Source organism: Cervus elaphus, chromosome 27, assembly GCF_910594005.1.
Source record: "Cervus elaphus chromosome 27, mCerEla1.1, whole genome shotgun sequence".
Classification (NCBI taxonomy): Eukaryota; Metazoa; Chordata; class Mammalia; order Artiodactyla; family Cervidae; genus Cervus; species Cervus elaphus.
Window position 1 is genome coordinate 40424040 of NC_057841.1, and position 22409 is coordinate 40446448.

At 41.2% G+C, this 22409-nt stretch overlaps 1 protein-coding gene across 2 annotated transcripts in view; it reads right to left on the minus strand.

Moving 5' to 3' along the window:
* Positions 1-22409, minus strand: part of MYOM1 (myomesin 1) — a 118352-nt gene that overhangs the window by 32774 nt on the left and 63169 nt on the right. Inside the window, exons 17-22 of one of the 2 annotated variants that reach the window (XM_043889108.1) lie at positions 20276-20397; positions 18677-18964; positions 16209-16405; positions 15361-15487; positions 11352-11536; positions 7560-7674 (exon numbers count right to left, since the gene is read on the minus strand). In XM_043889108.1, the coding sequence (XP_043745043.1) occupies positions 7560-7674; positions 11352-11536; positions 15361-15487; positions 16209-16405; positions 18677-18964; positions 20276-20397 (1034 nt within the window). The remainder of the gene's footprint in view (positions 1-7559; positions 7675-11351; positions 11537-15360; positions 15488-16208; positions 16406-18676; positions 18965-20275; positions 20398-22409) is intronic. The other variant, XM_043889107.1, reaches the window with a different exon arrangement.

Consider the following 22409-nt stretch of genomic DNA (forward strand, 5'->3'; position numbering starts at 1 on the left):
AATAAATGGAAAAAAAAAAACTAACTTAGTAGACCAAGTGTTTTACAATAATACCTATAGTGGAAAATGAAAGTGAAGCTGGCATTTGGGAAAAAAGTGGCCTCTTCCTACATTCTGGGTTTAAAAAAGGAGAAAAATAAAAGGATTTTAGAAAAGAAAGAAATTACTTGTGACAACAAAGAATAAAGGTGAAGAGTTTAAAACAAAAAGACATCCCTTGGAAAATTTAAAAGAAGACAAAACAAAAATGAGCTCAGAGTTTCTTGTATCTGAACAGGCAGGACATATCAGATTGTAGATTTTCTTTGTGTGGTAAAGAAACTAACCTGGAAAGACCATTTCTTCCAACACATTAAAATCTTAGAGGAATTAACAGTGAAAGTGAAGTGGCTCAGTTGTGTCCGACTCTTTGAGACCCCATGGACTGTAGCCTACCAGGCTCCGCCGTCCATGGGATTTTTCAGGCAAGAGTACTGGAGTGGGCTGCCATTTCCTTCTCCAGAGGATCTTCCTGACCCAGGGATCAAACCCGGGTCTTCCAAATTAACAGTGGCTTTCTTTAAATGAAGGGATCCTGGATACATCCTAGACAAAAAATTCTAATGAGATTTTACAAAAGATACATGATATTGAAATGGATGATTCTTTCTACAAATACTCTAGGAAAACCAAAAGCAGTGTAATGACAGCGTTTCTGAGAGGCCCGGGCTGGTCCACAACTATACCTAAGGAGCTGAACCTGGCTTAGTGTCAGATGAAGGAGATTCAGGTACAACATCCTCAAATTTTCTTTTTCGAATGTCCCACGGCCTGAGTTTTTGCAAGCCCTGAGCTGCTGTCAATCCATGGTTGAACTCATACATGACTAAAGGGCCACATTCACTAAAGTTGACTAAAACATGATCGAAATGGTCCTGATATTTAATGGGCAGGCAGCAAGTTAGATGTTCTGCTGTCAAAGTAAAGGGATTTCTATGGATATTCTCATCTGAATGAAAGGCCATCTCACTTGCCCACAGAGCTGAGCCAGAAAAGTGGACCAGAATTTGTCAGGACTTAGATTTTTCTCAAAAACAACCTTCAAATCTACTAAAGAACATGAAGAATTCAGTTAAGAGCAGAGAAGATTTGGCTATAGAAAATGAAAGAGATGATTCTGGTCTGAAAAGGATTTAAGAAGAGTTGTCTCTAGTCAGCTGCCCCAACCCTAAACACATTCTTAACATGGACACAAGGGGATACTGGATTGCATGGGATGGCATTTTATTTTCTGGCTATACCTTGCAATACGCAGAACTTCCCTGATCAGGGATCAAACCCTAGTTCCATGCAGTAGAAGTGCAGAGTCTTAACCACGGGACCAGAGAAGTCACTGGAGTGGCATTTTAATAATCTCTCCAGGCTTTCCACGTCCCCCAGAAAGTGAACAGGTTAAGGGTGGTCCAGGGCTAAAGTGAACTTTTTGGAAATGAACTCCGTCCCACTTTTTTCTCCTCTCCAAATAGTAATTAAAAAAAAAAAAAAAGGATAAAATTTAAAAGTGGGAATTTATCTTCCCAAACATTTCATAATCTGATATGAGAATTTTCTCATGTAATTTAGTCTTTTACATCTGCATTATGGATCACTTTTATAAGCTTATATTCTTTGTCCTTCTCCCTTGGTGTGCATGAGTGCATGTGTGTGTGTGTGTGCCTGTGTGTGTGCATGGGTGGTGTTTAAAAAACTGGAGAGTGGGACAGAACGGAAGCATTAAAAGTGAACGAACTCAATCAGCTGCATGTATTAATAATACTGAGCTCTCCTATGTGAAAGACAGGACCGCTCGCTGACCCACCACCTTAGTGCCACATCAGGGCCTCCACTGGGCCTCTCCTAGCTCACTCTTCTGGAGAAGGCGATGGCAACCCACTCCATACTCTTTCCTGGAGAATCCCATGGACGGAGGAGCCTGGTAGGCTACAGTCCATGGGGTCGCAGAGAGTCGGACACGACTGATGCGACTTAGCAGCAGCAGCAGCTCACTCTTCATAACTGGACATTCATTATGAGAAACTAGGGTCAGGTTTATAAGCTGTGGCTACAAAACAGAGTCACACCTATTTGCCAAAGCATGGTAGCCATCCATTATTTTTTTCATCTATACACCAAGTACTAGGCTCTCAACATACATAGAGAAAACACAGTTCCTATTTTGAAGGAGCCCACAGCCTAATGCTTATAAGTCTATTTAACTTATATGCAGAGTACATCATGAGAAATGCTGGGCTGGATGAAGCACAAGCTGGAATCAAGATTGCTGGGAGAAATAGCAATTACCTCAGATACACAGATGACACCACCCTTATGGCAGAAAGCAAAGAAGAACTAAAGAGCCTCTTGATGAAAGTGAAATAGGAGAGGGAAAAAGTTGGCTTAAAACTCAATATTCAAAAAATGAAGATCATGGCATCCGGTCCCATCACTTCATGGCAAATAGATGGGGAAACAATGGAAACAATGACAGACTTTATTTTGGGGGGCTCCAAAATCACTGCAGATGGGGACTGCAGCCATGAAATTAAAAGACACTTGCTCCTTGGAAGAAAGGCTATGACCCACCTAGACAGCATATTAAAAAGCAGGGATATTACTCTGCCAACAAAAGTCCATCCAGTCAAAGCTATGGTTTCTCTAGTAGTCATGTATGGATGTGAGAGTTGGACTATAAAGAAAGCTGAGTGCTGAAGAATTGATGCTTTTGAACTGTGGTGTTGGAGAAGACTCTTGAGAGTTCCTTGGACAGCAAGGAGATTCAACCAGTCCATCTTAAAGTAAATTAGTCCTGAACGTTCATTGGAAGGACTGATGCTGATGCTCCAATACTTTGGCCACCTGATGCGAAGAACTGACTCATTGGAAAAGACCCTGATGCTGGGAAAGATTGAGGAGGCAGGAGAAGGGGATGACAAAGGAAGAGATGGTAGGATGGCATCACTGACTTGATGGACATGAGTTTGAGTAAGCTCCAGGAGTTGCTGATGGACAGGGAAGCCTGGCATGCTGCAGTCCATGGGGTTCGCAAAGAGCTGGACACGACTGAGTGACTGAACTGAACTGAACAGTCTAATGCACAATTCACAAGCCTGGTTTCATACTTGAATTACCCAAGGATCTAAACAAGCAAACAAAAACAAACCTATGCCCAGGTTCAGTCCTGCAGACTCTGATTTAACTGGTCTGGACAATAGTCTAAAATAGAGTCAGTATTTTCAAAAAGTTCCTGGCCTGATTCTAATGAAATGTATTGTCAAGGTTGAAAATTACCTTCCTAATGTATGAAAGAGGACAGTGAGCAAATGTAAGTGAAGTTCTCTAAATTAGCCAGTTGAGATAATCTTGAATAGTCAGCCTGACTTCCTGCTTTAGAATCTTCAAAACTCCACCTCAAGGCCACTGAGCATCCTCAGCCCTACCAGGTTCTATGAGCAGTCAATTTTCAGAAACTGGGATTGGTCAGTAGGTTGTCAACACAAACCCTGCTCATTATTCTTTCTGGAGCTCCAGTCTTCTAGCCTGCCTTGCTCCTGGTGAGAAGTCCTGACTTCCAGTAACTCAGTTCCTGCTGGGGACTCTGCCTGTCTCTGGGTTCTCCTGCCTCTCACCTCAGTTCCCCTGCCTGCTGCAAGATTTCTGATAAGAACACAGGCAGCCAGTTCCACCCTCCGGATCACCTGCCACACCTTGGCAGGTCTCTTTCTTGTCTTCCTTCTGATCTAGCTCATCTTGCCTCCACCTGCAGCCCAGACCTGACACAATCCACACAGATACTGTTTGAAAAAAGATCAAATATCAAGACTAGAAGTGTGTCGTATGTACCAACAAATCTACTCTAAATATTTTCCAGCTCATTCTTCATACAGGCTCGTTCAGCTGCCAGATTTCGTGGGGAAGCGCGGCACATTTTTGATCCTTGTTACCAGCATGACCAGACTGTGTGGTAGTGGCTGAGTTACATCTGCTGGCATTTTCGTCAACTTCAAAAGGAGACCAGTGACCCTACCAACCCCAGTGGATTAGGTTAACTTTTACCTGGAATTCAAATTACACTCGAGGTATCTTGTTAGATGCATTTGAGGTTTGCTGTTACATGATAAGCTTTATTTTCTGTCTGAAATATTAATAACGTGTTCCAAAAAGAGTTGTTTTTCTGAAATAGCAATCCAAGTCTCACATTCCAAACCCTGAAACTGATAACCGAGCCTCATCTCCCATCCCGGGCCCCAAATATTTTAGCATAAAATAAATACCTGGTTAAAAGTAAAATCTGGCATTAAATAAAGTTAGTAAATGCAGACAATCACAGGCTACATAATAGTTTTTTTGTTTTTTTTTTTGTCAATCTTGTGTGTTTCTATTCATTCGGGGTTTTGTTGGAGTATAATTGTTTTACAGTGTTATGTTAGTGGGAAGCTACTATATAGCACAGGGAGCTCTCGGTGCTCTGTGATAACCTAAATGGGTGGGATGGGGTGGTATGGGAGGGAGGTCCAAGATCGAGGGGATACATATATATGTATACCTGTAGCTGATTTACTTCTTTGTATAGCAGAAACTAATACATCACTGTAAAGCAATTATACTCCAATAAAAAATGCATTTAAGTTTTTATGGGGATTTATAACCTTAGCATCTTGTCTGTAGCCTAACTATAGGCAATATTTTGCGACCCTCTGTCCAGGCTTCCATCATGCTGTGCTATACCCTGTTTTTCCCTAGATTGCAAGCTCGGTAGGCAGTGACAGTGTCATTTTATTCTACTCACGTGGTGCCCACATAGCACCTGGCATGAAGCAGGTGTGCAGAAGGCACACGAATGTGCCTGAACATTCATGCAGGAATGCGCCTGCTGCCTGTGGAACAAGGACCAGTGTCTCCTGGGTTTTGGGCTCCTTCAGGGCGATGCTTCAGGCTTCCCTGATGGCTCAGTTGCTAAAGAACCTGCCTACAATGCAGGAGACCCAGGTTCGATCCCTGGGTTGGGAAGATCCCCTGGAGAAGGAAATGGCAATCCACTCCAGTATTCTTGCTTGGGAAATCCCATGGACAGAGCAGCCTGGTAGGCTACGGTCCATGGGGTTGCAAGAGTCGGACACGACTTAGCAACTAAACCACCACCATGGCGATGCTTCGGATCAGCATCTTGACTTGGTATGTCCCAGGAATCTTTCGTAGGTCGGAGCCAGTGGTTCCTGAGCAGGTTAATCTGATGCTGTTTAGTCTACAACTGTTGTTTGTAATTATATTCTGGGAATGAAACGGCCACAAATCAACTTTGGGGGCCTTATTCTGCACCAGTGAAACAACACTCTCCCCTAGGACCCCACCAGCAGACCCTTTTTTGAAGGCAAACTTTCCATCATGGTGGCTTTGCTAATGTCCTGCCTGGCCATCTGCCATCCCAAGGGTTATTGATGAGAAAACAAGAAATCAATTTAAGCTTTCTTCAGTCAATTCACTGCTTAACAGGTGCTTTTAACTCATCAATAACTAGATTAAGAGTTTATTTGTATAGTAATCTAAATGTTCTTACACGAGTAGCCTCACAGTTGGGCCCTTCGGCACGTCCACTCAGCACCTTATATTTCTACACAGTTGGTACCTGCAGGGTGTGATTTCTATAGAGATCTGTGTCCTCATGTCTTTGTGTGTTACCTTTTATCTGGCACATGCATTCCCAGCATTTTTATGCTTTCTTATGACATTTTGCAAAGAGTACTTATATGAAGTATGGCACTCTCTCCCGACACACCTACTATACTTTGGTACAAGAAGGTCACTTCTGTTGCACCCAGTTCTAGAGGGTAGTTACAAGAGTAGCTGAAAGTAGTTTATGAAGTAATAGGTTGAAAGGGGCAGGTACTTTCTCAAAGGGTGCATTTGATAATCTCTTTAAGCATCATGAAGTGAGAGCAGAATTTTCTATATTTACATTCTTTTCTTATCATAAAAACAAATATCACATTATATATCTGCTCTTTACTTCAATCTAGAAATAGGGAAGAGTTGAAGTGAGGGTGCTTGACTAGAATGAATATAAACTTAAAATAGATGGTTAATACTTTTTTAATCCTCTCTCATTTCCACTGCTTTCTTTCACGCAACTTTAATGAACTGACATATATAACTTTGAAAAGTGATAGAGACTATAAGACAAAATAAGTATTATATAATGATCTGGAGCTATTTGCCCAGTGAACACTGTAAACTTTGTTCTCGTAACAAAGGGAAAGACTGTCTTTCCTAGTCCAGTCATGGCATCTGGGAACTGGGCCGTGAGGGCTGCCTCAGCTCTATAGATCATTCAGTCAGGACTGCTGTTAGCTTAACCCAGGGGTCAGCAAACTATGACTCGTGGGCTATATCTGGACCATTGCCTCTTTCTGTATGGCCTGAAAGCTAAGAATGGTTTTTACATTTTTAAATAGCTTTTAAAAATCCAAAGAAAATTAATAGTTCAAGATGTGAAAATTAGTTACAATTCAAATTTCATAATGCATATAATTTATCACATTATATAATGCATCTATCATGCATAATAAAGTTTTACTGATACACAACCACACTCACTCACTTATGTATTGTGTATGGCTACTTTTGTGCCACAGCAGAGTTGAGGATAATGACAGGCACCATATAACCATAGAGTTGAAAATATTTACTATCTGGCCCTTCACAGAGAAAATCTGCTGATTCCTAGTTTATTTAACTTAGTAGCTACAATGATATAAACCTTACTTTTGTTTAAGGATCATGTTTTCTCTCTGAGCTGTTCCAGCTTCTTCTGTGGTAGAAAAATATTCTTGTGGGAGTTAATGGCCACTGTATAAGAGAAATAATGTCCGAGGAATGTATACTTTAAACAGTTGGTCCAGGAAGCATAATTTGATCAAGAATTTCCATGTTTTTAAGTATGAACCAAAGTAGCCATAAAAGTGAAGTGAAAGTGTTAGTCGCTCCGTCGTGCCCAACTCTTTGCGACCCCATGGACTGTAGCTCACCAGGGTTCTCTGCCCATGGAATTCTCTAGGCAAGAATACCGGAGCGGGTAAGCCATTCCCTTCTCCAGGGAATCTTCCAGACCCAGGGATCGAACCCGAGTCTCCCACATTGCAACCATTTCAAACCTGGCTCACCCCTGCCCTGAGGTCCTGTGATGGGGTAAATGACTGTCACATCTGACAGTCATACGTAGGCTTCCCTTGTGGCTCAGCTGGTAAAGAATCCGCTGCAATGCGGGAGACCTGGGTTCGATCCCTGGGTTGGGAATATCCCCTGAAGAAGGAAAAGGCTACCTACTCCAGTATTCTGGCATAGAGAATTCCATGAACTGTATATCCATGGGGTCGCAGAGTCGGACACGACTAAGTGACTTTCACTTTTCACTGTCATACTTATCAGTCATTTGGATATCGTACAGTGATGATTTTGAAAATGAGGAAAGACATAGAAGTAAGACTGAATGTTACTTTGGTATCTTACACAGATGAGTAAACTTTAACAAAAAAGTAAAAGCCCACCTGGGCGGGTTTCGGCCACAACAGGCCCAGCAAGGTCAGACGGTTTCCCGACACCCGCCTGGTTTACGGCTCGAACTCGGAACACGTAGCTCTCACCCTCTTTGAGGCCTTGCACCTGGAAGAAGCAGGTATAGAGGTGACGGTCACTCTGTGTCATTTGAACAGAAGTGCTCTTCCCCTGTTGAGGTGATTTAATTATACAGCACAAAATTTGGGTTCTAAATGTCATCCTGTCAGAGACTAAGTGTGTGTCTTCAGCTAAGACTTTCTTCTCTCCCGACCATGTGAAAGTAGACATTTCCAAGATCCCTTGAAACTCAGATGTTTTCTCTTTTTTAGATAATTTAACAGCCACGAGCATCAGAAATAGGAGATTGATACCCGTATATTTCACAGGCGTTAACCACCTTATTCTTTGGTCAAATGACAAAGTGCTCACAAGAGCATATAGGCTGCCCTCTTTTCCTGGTCCTTTTGGAATATTCCAGAGTAATTTCAGATAGAAGTTCTGGCAGGAGCGGGGAATTACAAGCATGGATCTTAGATCATGCATCGCTTTCCATTTATTTAAAAGCATGTTAAAGCATTAGAACAAAAACAAATAGAAACTGTCCTTGTAAATTTAATATAGCTATTTCTCACTTAAATAGACAAGCAACTAACATGGCTGCAAATTTCGGTAATTTGTGAATAGTCAAATGTATTCAAATTTCAGGTCCTCACATTGTCATGCATCAAGAAGATGTTTGCTGAGGACCTATATTATAAGTGTACCACTGAGCTAGAGTTACAAGAGCGTGAGGAAAGTAAAAAAGAATATTTATAATATGCCTTTGTATGACAGTCCCACTTCATAATTTTTGTGACTTTCTTTGGGTTCAGCACAGTCTCATAAATAAAGAAACAGTATAAATATTATCAATATTCTACAATAATTATCTTTTTTAAAACATTTGACTTTTAAAACCTATATTGTACTTTAAGAAGGAATTGATTATACACAGAGGACACAGTTTTTCCCATAGTGTTGTGATGGAGATTAACATCCAAAATGGGATTTAAATCACACAAAGCTAGAACATATTTACTCAGCCAAGCAAAGTGTTTGTGACCATGGATTTAGGTGAGCTATGTATTAAATTGTTGGGTTTTTAATCTAATGATTTAATTGTGCTGTGTTTATGATAACATTATGCTACAGTTATGATAACAGAATGTTACTATTACGATAGCTTTTACTGGAGCTAATGGATTTTTTAAATGATTTTAATCTGTAAATGAACTTGAATTTAGGCACACACTAAATGCATAGAGTTTGATGTATTTAAAGTCCTTGTTTAGAGATAATGCCAGGCAACTGTGGATCTACAAAAAGGAACAGAAACACTTCCTTGTTGTGATAAAAATAGACCAGTTGCCAGGTGCCTGCCACATCTGCACCTGCTGCTCAGGTAATCTGTGACCGTGAGTTAGATTTCTGCAACACGGCACAGGAAGGAGATCCACACATCCCGTGTCCAGTCGCTGGGGTGGCAGGCACATCCCTGCACCCTTCCATGACTGCAGGGCAATGACCACGGGGCTTAAAGCACCGGACATGTGCCACATGTGCACACATCACATCTATTTTCCCTTTCTTGGGTTTGTTTTCCTCCTTAAAATTTCCAGAACTGCATTCCCTTGCATTCTTCATCCTTGTCCCCTACCCCTTCCAATTATTCACTCCCTTCTCACCACACTGTCTCAGCAGATTGTAATTACCAATAAAAAAGGAAGTGTGAGCTCAGCTGGTTAATTTTTTGATGTAAAGCAATGCACCTTTAACTCCATCTAGGAACCCCCAGACACTCCATGCTCACATGAACAGGGGTGCTTCTGGCAGAAAACAGCTAGCCCACTAGGTTCTGTGCAATGATGCTAAAATCTCCTGTACCTGGAGTTATTAACATATCTCCCTTCTTCACCTAAACTTGATAAAGTTTTTTAATGTGCACATTTTTTTCTCCATTTCAGGCTTGAAACTTTTCTGAATATGAACCACCTGAAAGAGGGACTCCACATCACCACAGGGAGGGAGATTATGGGAACCTCAACTTTTTTTCCTTATGTCTTTACCATTTGAATTTATCATCATTAACATCCATCCATTCTATAACCAGAAAAGGCAATGCTCTTTTTTCACTTTAAAAATTGTGGCCAAATTCTAGGGTCATTTCCTTACAGAGAGTCCATCTTCTGCTTTGTGAGGGGCACTCAACCTCAGTCTCTTTCTTCCCCCTAAATTTGCCTTTCTTCTGTTTCTTGTCTTTTTTTTTTTTAATGAGTGACATTAACCATTTTTTGATCTGCTTAAACTCTCTTATTTCTTCTTCCTGTCCATTTTTTTCTAGGCTCCTGGCCCCCTTTGCTTGACTTCTCACCCTTACTTGGCTCCTGTATGTGGGACTGTTGGGACCCCTGTGCTATGGCTGATGGAGGATCTGGAGGTCACGCGAGCTGTAAGCACACACCACCACCATCTAGGATGTGTCCAACCTCTGTTTTACACTGACTTTTGGGTTTGTTTGCATCCAGAGGCCTCCAGGTTCTCTGGACAGACAAATCGCATCCTAGCTCCAGAACTTCCTTGACCTTTTCTCTGCCCCAGGAAATGTGACCTTCCTTATCTCCTCATGGTTTTGTAAGGGGCTGTCGAGTTTACTGCATGTGCTAAGCTGAGTTAATGGCATGTTGGGTGTAACAGTTTAAGAGTCACGTCTCCTGGAGAATATATCTATGTTTTTATGGGGACTAAAAATGTCTTAACCCCAGGGCACTCTCTGACAGATGGTGTTGACTCTAGCGGCAGGTTGACAAGAGAAGTCTCTTAAAGTAGGTATACTCTGAGAATCCCCCAAGGCCTACCCTCTGGGCAGGGGCCTATTCCGCCAGCAGATAAGGCTGCATACTGAATGCCCGGGCAGCGTTCTGTCTGACTGTGATCGAACAGTCACACTCCATTCTGAGTAATGGGAATCGGAGTCACATTCCCTACAGTTTCCGAGGCTCTGCTCTGGACTTGGGATGTCCATATGCCATGACTGACAATAGGGGAAAACATGCTTTTGAGGTTTCCATTTAGTACCAGTGAGAGGGTCACTGGCTATAGCAGAACCAACTCTGGTAGATGGGAGTTAGAAACTGGTTTGGTTAGAACACCCTAGAGAAAACTGAACGCAGTGACATGGATAAGGGTGAGGTCAAGGTCAAGAGTTGAGTCATTCTTCTGGTCCATAAGAGCTCACGTGAGCTCAGGTGAGAGAGGGCAGGTGAGGTGAGGCCACGCATGACTCAAGGGATCGGAGTCTAAGGCTCACGGGTGTGAACTCTATGCAAATAACACCTTCAAATCAAAAACACCCTCAAAAATATGTCAGGTAGGAATGAGAATGTCACCTTTGGGGGATGGTAAGTAATAACATCTTAAGACTGGAAGTAGTGAAGATATGAGGTGGGCAAGTGGAGGTGAAGAGGAAAACAAGAGAGAGAGAGGTAATTTCTAAAACCAGGCAAAGAGATTTGGGTCAAATTATAGCCAAATTGTTTTAAGCATCAGAAACTTCCCCAAACCCCACCCACTGCCAAATGGAAGCCTACCAGGAGCCCAACACATGACACCAACCAACACTGAGATGCTCTGTTTTATCTCATTGATTTTTAAACTACCCTGTTAGAAGAACCCTTTCTCTTTAAAAAAAAAAGAAAAGAAAAAGGGGGGGGAGGAACTTTCTCAAACTGTGAACATCCTCTGACCTTCAGGTATGTGTGTTTCAGAGCCGCCTCATTGAGTCCTCTCCACCGGTCCTCTCTGGCACTGGCCTCCTTTATGTCCACAAAGTAGCCAGTGACTGGAGTCCGTCCTGAGTGGATGGGAGGCTTCCACTGCAGAACCAGGGAGGTTTTCCTGACTTGACTGTACTTGAGACTGTGCGGTGGTCCTGAAGAGCGAAAGACAGAGAGACCCATGTGTAAAAATCACAATGAAGATAAGAAAACTCCAGTGTGTGTAAACCTAGAGTCATATTCACAGTCTTAAACTGAAACTTATACTGGTCTTCTCTTGTAAAATCTACTATTCCCATGGAAACAGGTATTTTGTAGTCATTTCATATCAAGTTTTCTTAGTGGCTCTACATCAGCCTATTAAGACCCTTTATGGGCAGCAAGTGGTTAAGGCCAGTTCGAGGTGCCCTCCAGCGGCCAGATGAAGCGTTGCCCTCAGGCTGTCCTCAGGCCTGTGTTCCTCACCTTTTACCAGGACAGTTTAATTTGGTTGCAGATTCAGTTTCTGATTATTTTTGGCTGACAATCTGAAAATGTCCCCCAATCTCAATTATGATGAAGCAAGCAACTCTATTTGATGGCTTGTGAATATAGAAAAAGAAGTACATGGGACATCCCTCGTGGTCCAGTGGTTAAGAATCAACCTGCTAATGCAGGAGACACAGGTTTGATTCCTGGTCCCAGAAGATCCCACGTGCCTCAGGACAGCTAAGCCTGTGTACCACAACTACTGAGTCTGTGCTCTAGAGCCCAGGAGCTGCAACTACTGAAGCCTGCATACCCTAGAGCCTGTACTCCACAAGAGAAGTCACCACAATGAGAAGCCCACACACCACACCTAGAGACAGCCCTTACGCACAGCAATGAAGACCCAAAGTGAAAGTGAAGTCGCTCAGTTATGTCCGACTCTTTGCTACCCCATGGACTATAGCCTACGGGCTCCTCCGTCCATGGGATTTACCAGGCAAGAGTACTGGAGTGGGTTGTCATTTCCTTCTCCAAAAGATCTTCCCTACCCAGGGATTGAACCCGGGTCTCCCGCATTGTAGGCAGATGCTTTACCATCTGAGCCCAACACAGCCAAAAATAATAAATAAATACAGATTTTTTCAAAAAGAAAAACAAATTTATTGCAAAATAGCTCCTCACTGGAAGGATACCCATAAAGCATATATTTCATATGGGGTAAAAACAAACTACACTTGTGGTTACAAAGAACTTTCACCAAAACAAATACATTCAATCCCATGGGCCCTGAATCTGTGCTAAACCTTACCAGGCACTTAACACTCTTTTATCTCATCCATTCCTAAGACAACTAACAGAAAGCTCAGGGAAGCCAAGGAACTTGATCAACCTGTTCTGGAAGGAAACCAAACATTCCCTGTGTGTGTTCTTTGCACTCTTGGGAGACTCCCAGCTACTCAGTGATTACCTGCATGACAATCTTTGCATGACTATCAGCTGCTATGCAGGTGATACAGCTATTTGTTTTCCTCTTTTTTTTTTAAATAACAAGTGATTTCTAACCAACCAATCAAAATCACCTGAACTGACTCGTGGTGGCCTGAGAGCCAACGACAAGTGCGAACTCCATCGCGTTATGCCTTGGGGTTTTGCTATGGATCGCTCAATGTTAGCTGGGCCCTTGACCTCGGCTTAACAGTCACAATGAGTCATCATCTCCTGATGATGCCTGGTGTGGAAATAGGTTTAAACAATAACACTAGTACCTTACCCTGGCATGGCATGTTCTGTTATGCAGATAGCTTCCATGACCGTTGTCCTCTGTCATCCTCAGGAGCCAGGGAGCCATCCTAACAGTAGCCCAAGCCCTGTTTTCCAGGCGAGGATCACTGCGCTGCTGCTTCCTAACCCCCACATCTAAGAATGAGCAGACCTAGCTTCCAAACCTAACTGCCACTTAGTGCCTTTGTGACCCCCTGATTATCATTTAACCTGAGTCTGTTTCTTCACCTGTAAAACAAAGGGATGACAAAACATCCTAAATGCTCTCATCTGTCATCAGGCTTTCTTGATTCATGATTTGCCCAACACTTCTCAGTAAGTCAAGGGTGGATCTGGGAATAGACAGGTCTTGGGGATGGAGAACTGCCCCATTCATTTCTCCTCTGATTTGGGAGCACTCACCCTGCAACCTCTTTTGCTTACTACATTGCTTTCTATCAGGTCATTTTCCATCGGCCTGCTCAGAATTTGTTGGTCTCTAGTCACTCACATTTTAACTTTATTCAGGAACTGCAAGAATTTAAAAATAGACCCACTTTTGTGTAGGAGGCAGAAAGAACTTAAGAAATAGCACCAGCTTCAAGAAAGTGCTAGGAAAGGCAGTGCGTTTACCTCTTGTATTTACTGAACCTGAGTGAACACTTGAACTTCTCTTGAGTTTATCTTGTAATCTTTGTATTCACACTTGATAGAGATGTGATGCAGATGGATACTGGCTAAGTTAAGGCAAAAATATGGTTCTCCAAGGGTGCTAAGGTTTCACCAGAGGAAGAGGGTGGCCCTGGGAGCAGACTGGGTCCATTCAATGTGCCCGGGGCTCCAATGTGGTTGATGTTGGTGTCACAGCAGGTATTAAACAAGCTGAATATCAAACCCAAGTGGGAGAGCTTAGTCATTCTGTGGCACTAAAGTATTTGGGTCTTTGAAGTTAGTGACATTGGAAGCAGAATAAAACCATCCACCAAATACATTAATGTTGCTAGTCTGACCCTGGGCTTCGCTGGTGGCTCAGTCGGTAAAGAATCCGCCTGCAATGCGGGAGATCTGGTTTGGATCCCTGGGCTGGGAAGATCCCCTGGAGGAAGGCATGGCAACCCACTCCAGTATTCTTGCCTGGAGAACTCCCATGGACAGAGGATCCTGATGGACTGCAGTCCATGGGGTTGCAAAGAGTCAGGCATGACTGAGCGACTAAGCACAGTCTGACTCTTAATGACTTGGCAAATTAGTTAGTATCCAGTCTTTAGATTTGTTCACTGTTGTAACTGTGTAAGAGTTAAAGGCATAGGTGAATGTTTCTGGCTTCTCCCTATTTTTTTCAGCCAACCACCTCCTATGACAATCTCCAAAGTAGAGTATTTCCAGTTTGGTTCCAGGATCTTTGTTGTGATGTAGAGATGGGGAAAAGTTGACATAGAGAGACAGGGCTGGGGAGGTAAGTAAAAGATTTAAGAGGATCAAGACAGGACTTAAGTCCTAGGCAGGCACAGTGGGTCCTTCGTGTGTACAGTGAAGAGCTGGGAGCCAGGGAGGAGGAGACAACAGGAAGGAGGCCATGGAGGCTGGGTCGGGGGAAGGGGATCGGGGGAGATTGATAAATGAGAGGCTCCAGAGTATTAAGAGAATGTGCGACAACTCAGGAGTACAGGAAGACAACTTTAGAGAAATTTATCTGGGATGTGTGAATTGAATGTCCTGATGGCTCAGAGGTTAAAGCATCTGCCTGCAATGCAGGAGACCTGGGTTTGATCCCTGGGTGGGGAAGATCCCCTGGAGAAAGAAATGGCAACCCACTCCAGTATTCTTGCCTGGAGAATCCCATGGATGGAGGAGCCTGGTGGGCTACAGTCCACAAGGACAAAGAGTCAGACAAGACTGAGTGACTTAACTTTCACTTTCACTTTCAATGGTCTTTAAGAAGCACAAGCAAAGATGGGTATTTCTGTTTAATAATCAAGTAGCATTCAACCCACGTGCTTCTGTCCATCTTACTCCATACAGAGGCTGAGCTATGGGGACTCTAGGATTTATTTGGAATATAAGAAATTTATACTCAGTTTTATATTGGTTCCTATTAATAGATTTGTAAAAATATTTTATGTAAACATGAGGGGCTGAGAGAATTTGTCTCCCTTAGAAGCTATGTAGCACTTAAATTTAGTTCCAGGTTGTAGGATCCATTGGAAGAAGCTCTGAGCCTCAGTGCTGAGACACGGTCTCCCCGAGTTACCTGGAACAGCAATGGTCCATTCTTCACATTTGAAGCTGGCACTTATTGCTGAGGGCGCTCCCAACCCGGCAATGTTCATGGCTGCCACTTGGAACTGATACACCATGTTCTCTTTCAGGTTGCTAATCTGCAATATGGACAGCATCACAGAGAGTGAAGGTTTCAGGTTTGTTTCAACATTGCATTTATTTAGAGTATGTGTTGGACATACTCTAGGATGATCCCCAGTGAGTCACACCCTTCTTGTAATCTCCTCTTGAATGTAGGTGAAACCTGAGACTTGCTTCTGGGCAACAGAACAGGGCAGAGGTACTGGAATATCAGTGCTCTGATTGTGTTGCATCAAATGGTAAAGAAGGGGATATGTTTCATATGTAATTAAGATTACTAATCAGTTGGTTTTGAGTTAATCCAAAGGGAGATAGATTATCCTGACTGTGATACTGCAATTTATAATAAGAAATACATGTTTTGTCTATTGTCTTCATTCCTGGCACAGAGGCCCTAAAACTCTTGGAATTTCCCACGCGATGAGAGTGACAAACATCTTTTACTGTGTTAATGAGGTGACTTTCAGAAAGCATCCAAAGATGGGGCCTGACTGCCAGGGCAACTAATCATGTGCTTAGAGGTCAGGAACTTTCAGCCTCATCCCAGACCTCTGGACCTCTGGAGAGGGAAGATGGGCTGGAGATTAAGTTCATACACCAGTGGCCAATGATTTAATCAACCAAGTCTATGTAGTGAAGCCTCCATAAAACCTGTATCTCTTATACGTATCCTGCGCTGGCAGGTCTTTACCACTAGTACCACTTGGGAAGCCCACAGAAAGAAGGCCACACACTTACCTTATATGCCTCATCACTGACGGCTTTGATGTTGGCTTCTCTCCATCTTCCTGGCACCCCGTCGATTACTTCACGATAGTTCACATAATAGCCCGTAATTTCGGCCCCTCCAGTCTTATCTGGCTGCTTCCATCCAAGAACCATTGAGTCACGAAAGCTTTCGAGACAGGTGATGTCACAGGGTGGAGATGGTGGTGCTGTTGTAACATGAAGAGCTTGTGAGTGGACAGAACTGCTTCTGTGATTCTACGTCCATCAAACTGTTTCACTGATGCCATGCGGGAGGGCACTAGGTCTTGAGTGTAAAACTAAAAGGTAATACCAGTAAGCAACTTGGCGTCCATTTGATGTTCAAGGAAGAAAACTGACACACAGTAAAAACTGCACCACAGTTATTATTCCAAAGATAAAAAGAACCTGCCCCCTTCATTCCCAAGAAGAAAGAAGCTTTGAAATATTAACAGCAAAATGTTAGTGTTTCTAACAAAATCCTGAAAAAACTAACAATATTCTGAAGAATGATTCATTCCCCATATGAAGAAATATTTCCCCAAAATATATATTTTTGTTTTTTTTTAAAATAATACTTTACATATTTTTACTGCTTAATTTTCATCTTGCTTTATGTATCTCAACTCTAAATTTTAGGACAGAGGTACATACTATCTCTTCATTCCTAAAACAATAGCATGAAAATATAAGATATTTTAGTTTTTTTATGTGGCTTTGTTTTTATTTGCTCCCTGAGAAAAATGGCATGCGTATATCAATTTCTGCCTTAATTCACTTATTAAGAATTTCCATATATTTCCAAACAGCTAGCATTTTACCACTCAGACACATACACCCATGTGAGACCTTACAACTATATAAGTTCTGTCTATACACAGGAAAAATCATATTCTTGAGCTCAGCTAAATGCAGCATTCATTTTTTTTCTTAAACCAGGAACATTCTTCCATGTGATTCTTCTCTTAGTATAACACCTTTTACTCCATTATTTTAAACCTGATACTGGATTATTATTCATATGGCATGAAATACTACATAGCTGTCACTATGTTTATTAGAGCTTAGTCAGGAAAATATTTGGATACTACTTTAAAAGTTTCCCTTTATTTATGTGGCTTTGCTGATCAAACTTTCTCTCAACTATTGAAAATACGGTTTTTCTGATTAAAAAAAGAGAGGGTGGTTGGTGAAAAGAAATCCACTCGATATGCAGTAACATTAGAAAGAATTTTCTGAATATTTATGTGGGTTACCAGAGATAGGAACCATCTCATTCTTGTTCAAAAAGATTCTCAGAACAATAAAGATTAAAACACACACACACACACACACATTTTTCCTCTCTTCCTCCCATCACCAACCTCCTGCATTCTTTACCTTTAAAAATTCTTTCTTTCTCTGTTTCAGAGCAGTGTTGAATATGAATTCTCAAATGAGTTCACCCCATCTCATTTTGAGTTAAAGGGGTAAATAAAGGTGTCAAAAAAGCAGAGGTTGCAGAAGTTAAAGATGAGGTAGGTATAGGGGATGGGTGAGAGTCATGTTACAATTTGTCAGTATATACTTATTAATTATTTTTTATTCAATAAGAGAAACATTGTCTCCTAGAATATATAAACCACAAGCACCAAATATCCTGATAAAAAATCTGATTACTTGGGGAGGGATGTGGGAGGGGGGTTCAGGATGGGGAACACATGTAAATCCATGGCTGATTCATGTCAATGTATGGCAAAAACCACTACAATATCGTAAAGTAATAAGCCTCCAACTAATAAAAATAAATGAAAAAAAAATCTGATTACTGATCATTAGTCTTTCTATTTTAATTCTGGTTAGATAATTAGCCTTACTGATAAATAGTCTTAGTTCTGGGAATGTGAATAATATATAATCAAATATAGCGATATGTGATTATAACATCATGTTAAACTTTTCATGACAACTCAAAGACATATTGTTACTTATGTTTATTTGGATTAAATGTGAAGGTAATTTGAAAACCTAAGGATAAATAATAGAAGTTAATAACTATGACCCTAATAAAATATCAGTTCTTTGTGAAATATTTTTCCTATCCATTTACCAAAATGATATTTTGAAGGACCTCTTACAGGCTACGATTATCGAATTCTTCCTGCTCTCATCTCTAACTCTCAGCAAAATGAGGCCAAAGGTGTGTCTGTTTGACAAGCTAGAAGGGACTCAAGAACCAAATTACTTTAAATATTTCTATTGTCATTAAGCACAATGAATTACGTGTCAAAGCCAAGTTCACAGAAAACTACTTCTATGACTCATTAAACAAAGGTATTACAAATGGGTAACTGAAAACACATAAAATTAAGAATGAACACTGATGAAAGCGAACACAGATGGAAGAAGGTGATATGGACAATGAGCCGTGAGGACACTGATGTGAACAGATGAGACGCTCTTACTGTTTCAGCGCTCACCTAGGTCCTTCTTCTTTCTCAGAGGCTCAGACTTACTTTTCCCCTCAAGGGCTGCTTTCTTTGATGGCAGGGAAAGCGCTTCCTGAACTGTTTCACTTACTTTACTCACTTCTGTTTGGCCCAGGTTGTGAGCGCTACTGGGTAGTGAAGGTTTGTTAAATTTGCTACCAAGCAAAGCATCTTTCTTAAAGGTTGGCCGGGAGGTGTCATGCATGCCTCCCCTGGAGTCTGTTAGTCCACCAGGTGTCTCATTCATTTCAGGCCACACAGCTGGAGACACTCCGCCCCCTACAATTGCCAGATAACAACAGAGACACTTTGAGCCAGGACGCAGTACAGATCGCTCTTAGAACAAAAGAGAAAAACATTAGCACCGCACACAGAACAAAAACAATCTTGGTTTAACGGAAATCACCTGAATTTGCAAGAAATATGAAAAGCGTACATTTCACATAACTAACACCAAGGAAACATTTCAACTTCTCCATATTTGGGAAAAAGAAGAAATGAGAACAAAAAACCAGAGACAGAACAAGAACCATTTGGATTTGCAGGACCCAAGTAAATATAAGAACAAGCACTTCTCAGACATTTCTTGAGAAATATAAGTTCCATTATTCAACAGAATGGGGGGTGAGGGGAGTGCACAAGAGACGAACAAAGATCTTAATTATGTAACAATTAGAGTTATGTACCTTATTGATATAGTAATGGTCTGTACCTCCCAATCTCAAAGAAACATGTTCACTATGTCCTTATAATATGAACATATTATAAGAAATGTTAAAAAGTAATACAGGGGAATTCCCTGGAGATCCAGTGGTTAAGACTCTGTGCTTCCACTGCAGGGGGCACTGGTTCCAACCCTGGTTGGGGAACTAAGATCCCACATGCCTTGTGACAAAAAAAAAAAGTAACACAAGATGCTAACTGAAGACAATTGGTATTAAATAATCTTTCTCTTTACATATGTGCTACTATATCACAGATTTCATTTTTATTGTTTGAACTACCTAGGTCCCTTCCCCACCTTAAGATTGGGAGGCACATCATTATACATACATATAATTACTTTATTACTGGTTTTATTCTGTTGGTTACTTTGCCAGCAGAGATGAAACATATGATTAAGCAACCACGCATGTCTTGCATGAATTTTAGCAGAGTTTATAGAAGGCAGGTTAATGTGCTGTTACTGAAAACAAGCCAGGCTCTGATGCAGATGGAATGGCTTTTAGGTATGAGATGATCTGGTTATGGGTGATATACCACCTCATGGGACTGGATGGCCCTCTGTATTCCCAGGATGAGCACCATGTTAAAATGGAGTTTCACACAATGGGAATATCTGAGGAAACTTGGGCTGATGAAGATGGAAAGGCTACAGAAGCACAGAATCTGGATAAGTGATGGAGATCTATAAAAGAACAGCTGTGGAAGGTTAGAGGTCACCTGGAATCAGAGACAATAACCATCTGAGGATGGGATCGTTGAGCCATATTAGAAACTTGACATAGTCTCTGGAGAGGATGGTATCTTTCGTTGTAACTTAGAAAAATTCATTTTCCCCCCATGTAAAGCTGTGCACGAAGAACTTACCAATAGCAGCTTTTACTTCGATTGCTTCTGAATCCTGTGAATATTCACTAAGTCCAGCTGCGTTAACTGCTCTGACCCGGAAAATATAACTCTGACCGGTCTTCAATCCGTGACAAGTAAATCTGAAAGGGAAGAAAATTTTTAAAAAGTTTCCCAGGAGGAAAATTAGGGAAGATGATTGTTATCTTAACAGGATGATCTGGCTTTATGAAAACCATTCTTTTTTTAAAAGGAAGAAAAGGATGTAGAGAGATCCAGGTAACATACGTATATTAAACAAGAAGGCATCTCAGGCAATTTCCTAAATTCACTCTGTCAAACAATGAGGAGTCCTGGTTTTCCCCTGAATAAACACCCTACTTTTTTTGAACCTGTGTGTACTTATCAGTAAAATGGAAAAATAATGCCTACATAGTAACTCTTGTGTGAAGATTGACCATAAATTATATATAGTATAGGGGGAGGAATAAATTAGGAATTTGGGATTAATAGACACACTACTGTATATAAAATAGATCAATATCATGGTCCTACTGAATAGCAAAAGTAACTATATTGAATGTCTTGTAATAACCTATAATGGAAAAGAATTTGAAAAGAATATCTATATATAAACTGAATGACTTTGCTATATACCTGAAATATTATAAATCAACTATACTTCAATAAAAAATTAAAAATTAATTTTAAAAAGTATAATAGTACCCATTACAGGCCCTGGATATAAGAGGCACTGACTAAATAGTAGGTGGTATTAATAACATTATTAATGATTATTTCAGGGTTATATTTATAGCTCTAAAGCATTGGCTGCCCCTTGTCACAGAGGCCTACTCGCTGCCTCCCTACATGCCATGAAAGGTAAAATTACTTGAAAAATTACACTAGAATCTGAAAATTAGGTGAAAAATTGACTCCAGAATTGTCATGTACATTTTAACGATTCAGTAATGAGGTGTGAGTCCATGGGCAGTTTCACACATAAAACAACCTCACTTTTTTAATAGTTATCAGGGCTATAACAAAAGCCTGTTTCATGAATCACAGTAACATTCTAATCCATCCTGAAGGACGGTAAGTAGAGGAAACTACAGCCTGCTGATGACTCTGCCACCATCAGCAAGTTGAAATATTTAATACAGGCAGCCATAGTGTAAGCCAGCTCAGTTCAGTAAACATTTACCAAGCACTTCAGTGTTCCAGACACTGAGCTAGGTTCTGAGGATACAAAGATGGGTAACAAATGGTGTCAGCCCCTGAGCAGCTCCCCTCCATTTGTGGAAAGGCAGTCAATGCCTACCTGCCATGAAAGTTTCTAAATAGTCCCTGGAAAATGCAGGAAACTCAGAGTAAACGTGAAATGCACAAACAGGTTAAATTAATCTCTTGCAAAACATACTGCCTTCTCCCATTAACTGGTTTGTCTTCATTCTCTCATGTTCTGCAAAGGAATGACTCGATCTATGGGGGTCCTTGGAATAGAAGTGGCCACCCCAGAAGCTGCCTAACAGACCTGCTTGACAATGGGGTGGGGGGATTCTCCCCTGAGATTGATCCTAAAGTAAAGGAGACTTGGAATTTGGGTGTAGGCCAGAATTCGTCATCAGTTTACAAAGCTGGTTGGCAAAATATTCAAAAGCAAGAAGAAAAAAAATAAATAACCCTCCTTACATTAGAACCAGATACAAGATCACTAGTATTCTGAATGTCTTTATTTTGGTCTGTGTATATCTCCTCAGCACTGGATTTACCATACTGATGTTCAAAATTCATACGATACCAATACTTTTTTCTCCTCATTTAAAATGCAGGCATAATTTATGACACTGGACAGCTACATGAACAAAAATCAAACTGGACTATTTTCTCACATCATACACAAAAATAATCTCAAAATGGATTAGACTTAAATGCAAGACCTGAGACCATGAAAGTCCTAGATGAGAGCATAGGCCATATACCTTTTGACCCTGGTCTTACAAAGTTTTTTTGGATCTGTCTCCTCAGGCAAGGAAAGCAAAAGGAAAAGTAAACAAATGGGACTATAGCAAATGAGAAAGTTTTTGCACAGCAAAGGAAACTATCAACAAAATGAAAAGGCGACTTACTGAATGGAAGGAGATATGAGCAAATG